Source organism: Cyanistes caeruleus, chromosome 8 (genome assembly GCF_971803275.1).
Source record: "Cyanistes caeruleus chromosome 8, bCyaCae1.hap1.1, whole genome shotgun sequence".
NCBI lineage: Eukaryota > Metazoa > Chordata > Aves > Passeriformes > Paridae > Cyanistes > Cyanistes caeruleus.
Window position 1 is genome coordinate 3,877,335 of NC_141708.1, and position 9,804 is coordinate 3,887,138.

Here is a 9,804-nt window from a genome sequence, read left to right on the forward strand (position 1 = left end):
CTTGCTGGTAAATGGAAAGGAGGGAAAGTGCATCCTGCTGAAGGCTTAATACCCAGCTTTGCAATAAATTCCCAGTGGGGTGTGAATGTGTAGGTTTATTCCTGGCCCTGTGTGGGGTTGTGATGAACTGACTGTTAAATGTGTCAGGAAAATGTGGGTCAGGTTTGCAGTCCTGGGGCTAAGAGCAGGGATGTGATCACACAGGGGGATGCAGAGCTCTTTGCCTGCCCTGTGGTGTTGCCAGAGCATTTACAGCTAAAAACGAGCCCTTGGGGATAAATAGGAGGAATTTGGGCAGATTTATGGTTTGGCCTTTTGTTCAGCTTCCAACAGACCCAGTGGTGAGGGAGAACTGAATAAAGAGCCTCTCTTGGAGCCTTTCCAAAAAACACCCAACTCATGAGAAACAGAAAATTTGGACTTTATTATCACCCCAAATGTTGTCAAATTGATTTTAAAAACCCCTGATTGTATTGGGCTGTAAGAATGGACCTGATCAGGTACAGTTCTGGCACACAGAGGCTGCACTATCAGGGCACAGTCAACATTGCCATTTGTTAACGCTGCTTGCAAGCACATTTATTATTTTACCAAACCCTAAATTTAAACGCTCTTTCATTTAAACAGAGGCTGACCAGCTTGATCCTTCCCCAGATATAATATTTTTATGCAAATCATCTTCAGTTTTTGCTACGCTCTGCACTGCCAGTGAGCCAAGGCTGGTGTTAGTAAGGCTGTCAGGTCTCATCAGTGCTGAAAAACCCCAACCCCTCCTCATGCAGGAGATGTTCCATTTCTATTTTTACATGGAATTGCATATTTGAATATGTATTTTCATTCACAGGCAGTTTCTCCAGGACAGAGTGCAAAACTAATTTTAGGTAATAGTTTTTCCCCTTTTTCAACTCACAGCTAAGAATACTTGGTGGTTAAAATCGTATTTAAAAGAAGCCTAAAACGATCCTGATGCACATATGGGTACAAAGAATGGGTATATCTGAGACCATTCATGGGGAAAAAGAAGAAACCAAAAACTTCTGATTCAATGAGGTGTTAAAATACACTTTCATGAGTAGTTTAGTTGATTACAGGAGTTTGGTTTGTGCATTTACATTTAACCAGGTGGTTAAACATCCTGGTGAATTTACTTTGTAGGAAAATCGGTGTAATAAACACCAATGTAAGGCTTTACAGAAGGGAATATTTACTTACACCCCAAAGTGAGTTGATATTATGTATTCACACACTCTTCCTAATAAATACCACTAAAATCTGTGTCCTGACAGTCTGGTCAGGTTTGTGTGATGTGGATATTTCACTGGGGCTCCTCTGGATCCCTCAGTTAGGATTAGTTTGGGAAAAGTCTTTTCTACCCCACAGAAATCACCAGATTTTGCCTCAGGCCTTTCCATCTGCCAAAAATCTACAGCTGGATTGGAGCCTTTTTTCATCATTTGGAAAATATGATTGAGGTGTGTTTTTCTCTAGGGTTGGCAGGATGAGGAGGGGTACTTGTGGTGGCTTGGACACCCTCCTGGTGTGAGGATGGAGGGTCCTACCTGTGGTGTCATCTTACCATGGCCAAGGATTCTCCTGGGGACGATGCAGGGCTGGGAGCTGGACTCGATGCTCCTTGAGGGCCCCTTCCCAATCAGCTTACCCCGTGTGATTCTGTGTCCTCATTTAATGAACCCAGGAAAGGTTCTGATGTGATGTGAGGATAAATTTCTTCATGGTGAAGGGTTTTCAAGAACTGGAGCAGGCTGCCCAGGGATGTGGTGGAGTCCCTGTCTTTGGAAGAGTCCAAAAAAAATCTGTGGATGTGGCGCGTGAGGACACGGTTTGGTGGTGAACACGATGGAGATGGCTGATGGTTGGACTTGAGGATCTTAGAGATGTTTCCCAACCTCAGCGATCCCGTGGCTTTACAAACACCACTTTCCTCAAGGAGAAAGCACCAAAATCCTGAAAACCATCTTTCTCCCCACCAGGAGCCGACGGGGATTACTGGCGCCTCCTCAACCCGGGCGAGTACGTGGTGGGCGTCAAGGCCGAGGGCTACACCGGCGCCACCAAGACCTGCGAGGTGGGCTACGACATGGGGGCCACCCAGTGCGACTTCACCATCTCCAAGACCAACCTGGCCAGGATCAAGGAGATCATGAGGAAGTTTGGGAAGCAGCCCCTCAGCCTGGCGGCGCGCCGGCTGCGGCAGCGGGCGCGGCGGTGGCAGCGGCGGTAGAGCTCGGCCCCAGCTCCGCTTCTCTCAGCCTGGCTGTAGTCGTAGTGAGAGTTCCATAGCCCATCTCTTCATGCATTTTTCTCTGCAAGAGGCCTTTCTGTTAGTGGAGCTGGATGGATGCTGGGGTGGGGTGGGGTGGGGTGGGGGGGTTCCTCATTTTTGGTGGGAAAAAGAAAAATCGGAAATGAAGTTCAAGTCTGACCAAAAGGAGCCCTCGGTTAAGGGGAGAGACGGGGAATGGAGGAAGGTGTTTTGAGTTGAGCTGGAATGAAATGTTTTGCTTGTTGGGTTATTTAATCCTTTGTCAATCTTTAAAAATTGAAGAGAAAGGATTAAAACCAAAAACAACAAAAAACGAGATACTTATAAATGAGAAGTGTTCTGAATGAAAAGTTGAAAAATGTATCTAAAGTATAAAATCGGTATATTTTTGCAACTCAAAAAAAGTTTTGACACTCTTTATGCTTTATTCTCGTATGGGAGGAAAAGCTGAGAGGTGAAAACTTCTGTTTAATTGATTGTGATTGAAACTTTTGTCAAAATTTCTCTCTTTCCCTGAAAATTCCCCTTTTGATAAGCACTCTATTCCAGGAAAAAAGCCTGCAGTGAATAACCCACTTTTGCTTTCCTGCTTGGGTTGTTTAGATTTAAGGATGATTTGTGCTGCCAGAGTTTAATGCCAGGAGTGTTTTCTCCTCTGGATTTTTAAGGCTGCAATTTTACTCCATGAACTAAACCTGGCAAGAAGGTTTTGGGATGAGGAGCACTGTGGCGTGGCAGCTCCCCCCTGATGTGGGAGAAGGACCAGAACAAAGCTTTTCCTGAGGATACAGCCAGTATGAGAGAAGAGGCTTAGTCACTCACTGGGAGGTGCTTAATTCACAAATCCACTGATACCATCTATTTTCTTCATTTTTGGCGTGACTTGAAGTGCCTTTTGTGCTCCTGCACATCTCATGCCGCTGTCTCCCGTGACATGCACAGTTCTGGGTTCCTCTGCAGGCTGCTCATCTTGCTGCTGCTTTTCTGGCCTTGTGCCTCTTTGGGAGCAGGATTTGTGCTTTAGTGGTGGCTTTTGAGTAATGAAATTGTACAGCAGGACAGGATTGAGGTTCAGGAAATACACAGAGCACATCTAGGAGAGAATCAACACTGGGAAAAGTGCTAAAAATACAACTTTTCTCCATTAGCTTTGATATTCTGACCTAAATTACACCTAAAAAAACAGGGTCAGCTTCATGATTTTAGCCAGTCTGTGGCTAAATAAACATTTCTTAACATGCTTGGTAGCAGACTGCAGCATACTCTTCCAAATACAATTCTGTTTTAAACATTTTGATTGCTTTTTACAGTTTTTGCCAGTTTGATAGGATTCTTGGAAAAGACATTCAGCAAAATATCATTGAAACTGAGTAAAAATAAAGAATGAGTAGAAAAGTTACTATAAAAATACCAGGTGCCATCTGTATTAATTATTTTTTTATTGTCAAGGAATGTAGGAAATGCATAAAAGGTAAAAGACTGCAGAATGAAAAATATAATCATGAGCCCTTGCATAATCAATAATCATATTCTTAAATTTCTTAGGCAATTTCAGCCCCTGCTTGTTCTGCAGATACCATTAAATAACAGCAAAGGCTCCAATAAAAGAGAAGAGTGCACTTTTAAATCTTTGTGACTGAATTATGGAACAACTCCAAGTCAGTATCATTTCAATTAAGTAATAGAAGTAAACAACTCATCCAAATATTCTATCATGTGGAATTATATTTTACTAATAAAGCCTCTTTACCACCCTTACAGCATCCTGTACAGCACATATTTTTGTGTAGCAAATCTGACTGCAGTTTGTCAAGAAGGGATAATTTTCTTGAGAGGTGAGAAGAGATTAATGATGTCTTTGTGCAGGTAACAAAGTGAAATAATTTTGGAATATGGAGTAATGACAGCAGACAGTTTGTTTGCAGTTAAATTTGAATTGTTCACTGATGTATGTAGATTTTATTGCCATCATGATAGATCGAGAGCACACAAGATTTTTTGGGTTATGAATGGAGTTTTTTGGGTGGATTCTCTCTGGAGTCCCACAAAGGTATCTTACAAGGTGGTTGGAATGCACTGGCAACAGAGGAACAAAATAGTCACATTTAAATGGGATTAAAGGTGGAAACCAGTGCTTTGGTCCTGGCAGGTGAGGTCTCTCTACCCTGAGATAATGCTGTGAGAGTTTAACTTTACAAACCTCGAGGTTCCTGTGCTTTGTTCTCAGAACTGAGGTTCTTCCTATGAGAAATTATTTTTAATTTGATGACAAGAAATGGATTTGATGGGGAATTCTTGGACATCTGTTAGCTGAGACTGGATTGCTGAAGGCCTCAGGTGCTGGGGACAGTGGCTTTGGTGTTCTTTCCTGGCTGTCACTAGTGCTTACAGCAGAACTGGGACTAATGCAGGTGACCTTACTCCATTTTAGTCCAGGCATTCCTAAATAAATGTCCTAATAGCTGTCAAGTGGATTTGTCTGTGCAATTATTTTCTGATTGTCCAGCACTGAAAAGCACTCAGGCTCCAAGGAACTTTACCAGAAATATCAGATATGTGAATATCTCGCTCTGAGATGTTTATGCCTGCCCTGGATGTAATGGTATCACACTGATGTGTGCCCTATTTGCTGCTGTAGTTATGCACCTGGGAGTTAAAATGTTCCCTTCCTTTCAAATACACAGCACCATTATTTAACCTTCAGACACATCCAAACCACAAACCAGTAAATCTGGATACCAATGTTTTCTATTTATCTGCCTTTCCCACCTCTTTAGAACAGGTAATTTTTTTTAAAAAAGTTTATGCTTTAAATCTCTTTTCCTTTTAGTGTTGTAGGAAAACAGACAACCCTGCAGAGATGCCAAGAAATAAAACTGGAGGGTGGATTCAGCCCTTTTGTAATTACAGATCCATTTGAACAGCTTATAGCAGTTCTCTTATGTGGGAACTTTGCTAAATCTCCATCATCCCTGATATAAAAGAGAAAAGTACAATCCCTTCCAAGTAATAAGAAATTCAGCTGCACAACCTCACCCACACAGGAAAGGTGAAACAAATGAAAGGTTAAAGCAGGAGATGCTCCACTCTGCTTGATAATATCAACCATCAGTCATCTGCTCCCATGCAGAGCCCTGACAATCAGAAAACGCAGTGGGAGCTGCCTGGCCTCTCCTTAACTATCCCTGTCAGGTTATCCAGCTGCTCATTTTTATTGGTTTAATTATCATCTGAGTTTATCTCATCCAATTTGATGATTACAAGTGGAGTAACCTCTTAAAGACAGCTTTCAGTAGCTGCAAATCCCACACTGCTTTGGGTTGGAAGGATTTTAAAATCCATCTTATTCTATCCCCTGCCATGGGCAGGGACACCTTCCATTATCCCAGGCTCCTCCAAGCTCCATCCAAACTCGCCTTGGGCACTGCCAGGGATGGGTGAATCAGGTTGGGAATGTACAGAAACAATATCTGCTTACACACATTGGTATAAATGTAGTGTCATTAGGTAATCTCTAATCCAAGTTTAATTTACTGGCAGCAGAAGAGTTTTTGGAATATCTGAGTACAGCTTTTACCAGGAGGTTGAGCTTTTCTGGGTAAAACACTGATGAAAATGAATGTGAGTGAAATAATTGTCTATGCTGGTTAGGAAATACATCTTTTCACTGGCTATTTTAAGCCTGTCACATATTTTCAGCTTCTGTCACCATCTACTTTCCCTTCTCTTATCCGTGTATAGCTGTGGGTTTTTTCCTCTGACTTCAGCTCATTATTTTCACAGAATTTGGGACATCTCCCCAAAGTGTGGATTTCAGCAGTGAGTGACAGTGATCCAGCCAGATTCCCTTGTCTCTTTTATCAGGCTGTGGCAGGTGGTTGACCTTTATGAGAAACACCAAAACAGAGACAAACTTGAAACAGAATACAAGTGGTTTCACACCAATGCCTTCCACCAGTTAACCTTTAAAAACTGCCAGGAGATACGTTTGCTGTGGGTCTGAAAAAGCCCAAGTTTGGAGCTTTTTAACCTTTTATTTTGTAACCAGGCTCTGGGTGAATTTGGGCAGCAGCCCTAAGCCTGAGGGGGAAGTGTAAAAGCAGGGACAAATTATATAAATTGTGGTGGCATCACCTCCTGCTGCAGCACAAAGAGCTCTGTGCACACCTGAGCTCAGGGAAGCTCTGCTGCTGCTCCACACTCACCAAGAACACAAATTTCAAAGTTTTTTCCTCTCCTACTGCAGCACATGTGGAGAAAGAATCAGTGATTTTTACACTTGATTTCATGGATACTTTTAGGACCACTTTTGCTTATGCTGCTTTGTGTTATCATAGAGACAAACAAGGGTTTTGGGCTCTTTCCAGTCCTTAAAAAAAAAGTTGTGAATCCTTTTGGCTTCAGGTGATTAACATCCAGAAGTTTTAGTGTTTTCTTCTGATATCTCTGTAATATTCCAGGTTTAAATCATATCTATACACTTAATCTGAAGTCTTTACTGGTCTTTAATTTCTTCTTGAAGGTCATTAAACTTCAGATGACATTTTTGTGTTTCACTGCAATGTTGTAATATTTTTTAACAGAAAGATTTCCATTCAATGATGCCATCACAGTGAATGCAGTCTTGTCACTAAATAACCATTCTATGCCATCTCCCATTGATAAAATCAACATTTTGCAGCATCCATGGTCACTTGATAGCTAGGTGGGGTTTACAGATCCACCAAGTCCACACTGAGATTTGCAGGACAATTTGTTGATCACTTTTGTGGCTTCTCTGTCCTCTGACAAGAGACTCAATTTGATTTTGATGGAGATTACAGTTTCCATTAAGATTTTAAGCATTGCTCACATGCTCATGATCTGCTCTTTGGGCAGATAAAGGATATTTTTATACATTTCACAAATTTCAGAGGAGCCAAATTGACTCAATGATTTTTGGCACAACATTTCAACTTAACATGTAAATTAATGTTTTCATCAGTAAAAAATTACAATAATTGGATTTTTGACAGCTTGTAAAAAAAAACTCCAGGCAGTGAACACAAAAGTACTTTACAGGTGCATGTTTTTAATATTTAATCTGCCTTTCCAGGTGTTTGAGTGGCATTGTTCACCTGCTGGGTGTCACACTCAGAGATGTTAAATCCACCTTCCCCTCGCTGGTGTTTGGTGATTCCCACAGGCTGGATTAACCAATATCCCACAATTTCCTGCCCTTTACTAAACTGATCTTCAGACCAGCCCCCTTTCAAGCACTCCTGCCTCCCAGGGGAAGGTGCAGCTTCATCAGGGAGGGTCCCTGGAGCATGGCTGGAGTGCCAGCATCCCATCTGGAGAGAGCACTTGGATTTTCACATTTCAGCAGCAGCACTTTTGAAACTGGTTTTGTTTCCACCAAAACACTACAAAAGAGCACTGCCCTGTGTATTCAGAAATACTGGTGGTGTTTAGAGAAAGCAGTAACAATTCCCACCTATTATTGCACTAAATAATCTCAACCACCTGATATTTTAATTATTCTAGTCATTAACTCTCTCCCTTAATTTGCAGCAGCTGCTTCCTAAAATTCAATACATCACTTATGTCAACAGCCCAATCATTCTTATTAACTCTGCTGTCCCAAAAGCAACAAAAAAAGAGCATTCAGAGTAAACTGTCATTTAAAAATTAAATATTCATCCAGCCCTATTGCCAGCAAGTAAAAATATGAAAAATGGAATTACTTTTTGTGGTTTAGATGTGACAGAAATTCAATACCTGGGTTAATAAGGATCCATGGCAGCAGAATCTCACTTAACCACACCAGGGGGATTTAAATCTGAGGTCTGTTTCTTACCACAAGGATCTGGGTCTGGTTCCGTGGCCTCAGTGTAAAAAGTGTAAAAATCACATTGATATTTATTACAGTTTTGTGAGCCCTGGAGCTCACATGAGAATGGAATCATTAATTTGGGTTGGCCAAGCTCTGGCTCAGCTCAGGGATCATCTCTCCAAGGTTGCCCTCACAAGCAGAAGAGGTGAATTTACAGAATAAGTGGGAGAGGAGTGAGAAATGAAGGGATAAACATTCTGTTTCTATGATCTACCCTGTATCTGCCTTATTTTTCAATATTAGGCTAATGAAGGGCAGCTGGAGCCACTGTAATGAGCATAATGATTTCTGGGAACATTCAAACCCCAATGATTGCTCTGAAGGACCAAGACAATCAATCAACAGCTCCACCAAAGAGACATAATCTGTTAAATCTCCTTTTTCAGTTTAATTCTAGAGGACTTTGCTACTCTGGCTTGATATGTGATCATTTCTAAATACTAAAACAAATTCCTGGAGTGTTAGGACTTTGAGAGTTGTTCTTCAGAGACATTTATCTGCTTTTACTTGCACACTTTTTGTGACTTTTGCCCTAAAAAGATCATCAAGGACCAGTTTGATGACTCTGAGTCACTGTAAATTTGGGTACTGATGGTCCTGATACCAGCAGCACCCTCAGTCAATGCACCCTCAGCATTGTGTGCAGAACATACCTGATTTGGGGAAAATCCAGCATTTTAAAATAGGTTTCTCACTAATAAAAGTGTCCATAGAAATTAATTGCTGATTTCCATCTCAGCTTCAGAATGAATGCATCATTTTTAAAGCAGCACCAGTCTCCAGAGGCTACTTTTCAGATTATCACAGTCTTTAGATGTATTATTAAGGCCTTGACTGCTGCATGATAGATTTAATAGAAATATAAATCAATAGAGCCTCCCTAGAACTCATCCCTGTCTTCTGCAGGGAATTTGGTAGATTTTTTGGGAAATGAGACCAGAAAAAGTGTGAGATTGGGGTGGGAGAAACAGAACTTCAATTACAGAGGGGAAACTGAAGGATGGAGAAGAAAATTCCTGTTGGAATCTTCTAGTCCCCTATTTTTCCTGAATAAATTTGCTTTTCCTGAATTTTCAAATAGTCCTTGTTCCTGAAGCAGCCACTGAGGTGAACAAAGGACATCATAAGTGGTGGCATTTCAAGAGAGCCAGGCCAAGCCAGAGAGTTCAGATCAGATGGTGGCAAATTATATTTCAGCAAACACTGATTAGGAGTTCATCAGAACAGAAAATTACGCTGAAATTTGGGATCTGGCAGAAAGCTGAGTGAGTATTTTTCACACCAAAGGACCTCAAAGCTGCTAAACACCCAGGGCAGGATATGGGATGGTCAGAGCAGCATTCCTTCAACGAGTTCGTTGACAATCAACTGTTGATTGAGATGCTGAGGATGTTGAAATCACCCATTTCCAAATAAAAATAAAATAAAATAAATGCCTGTTATTAGAAAGGGAAATATAAAGGATGGATGGGGAGGAAGGAGCAAACCAGGGTGTTAAAAGCGAAGTGGAAATGGATCTCTGTGACCCACAGCAGCAGTGGGGTGTGTGTTTGTGTGAGCACACAAGAAATGAGGAGGGCAGGCAGCCCTCAGGGGGCATCAGCACTGCAGAGCTCCCAATTGCTCCACATTAGAAACCCCAAAT

The 9,804-nt window shown here is 41.6% G+C and overlaps 1 protein-coding gene across 1 annotated transcript in view; it reads left to right on the plus strand.

Annotated features, from left to right (window-relative positions):
- The window catches only part of CPXM2 (carboxypeptidase X, M14 family member 2), a 67,250-nt gene extending 62,497 nt beyond the window's left edge, over positions 1-4,753 (plus strand). The window contains exon 13 of the mRNA XM_023929996.2: positions 1,992-4,753. Coding sequence (XP_023785764.2) covers positions 1,992-2,242 — 251 coding nt within the window. The 3' untranslated portion in view covers positions 2,243-4,753. The remainder of the gene's footprint in view (positions 1-1,991) is intronic.
- The last annotated feature ends 5,051 nt before the right edge of the window (positions 4,754-9,804 follow it).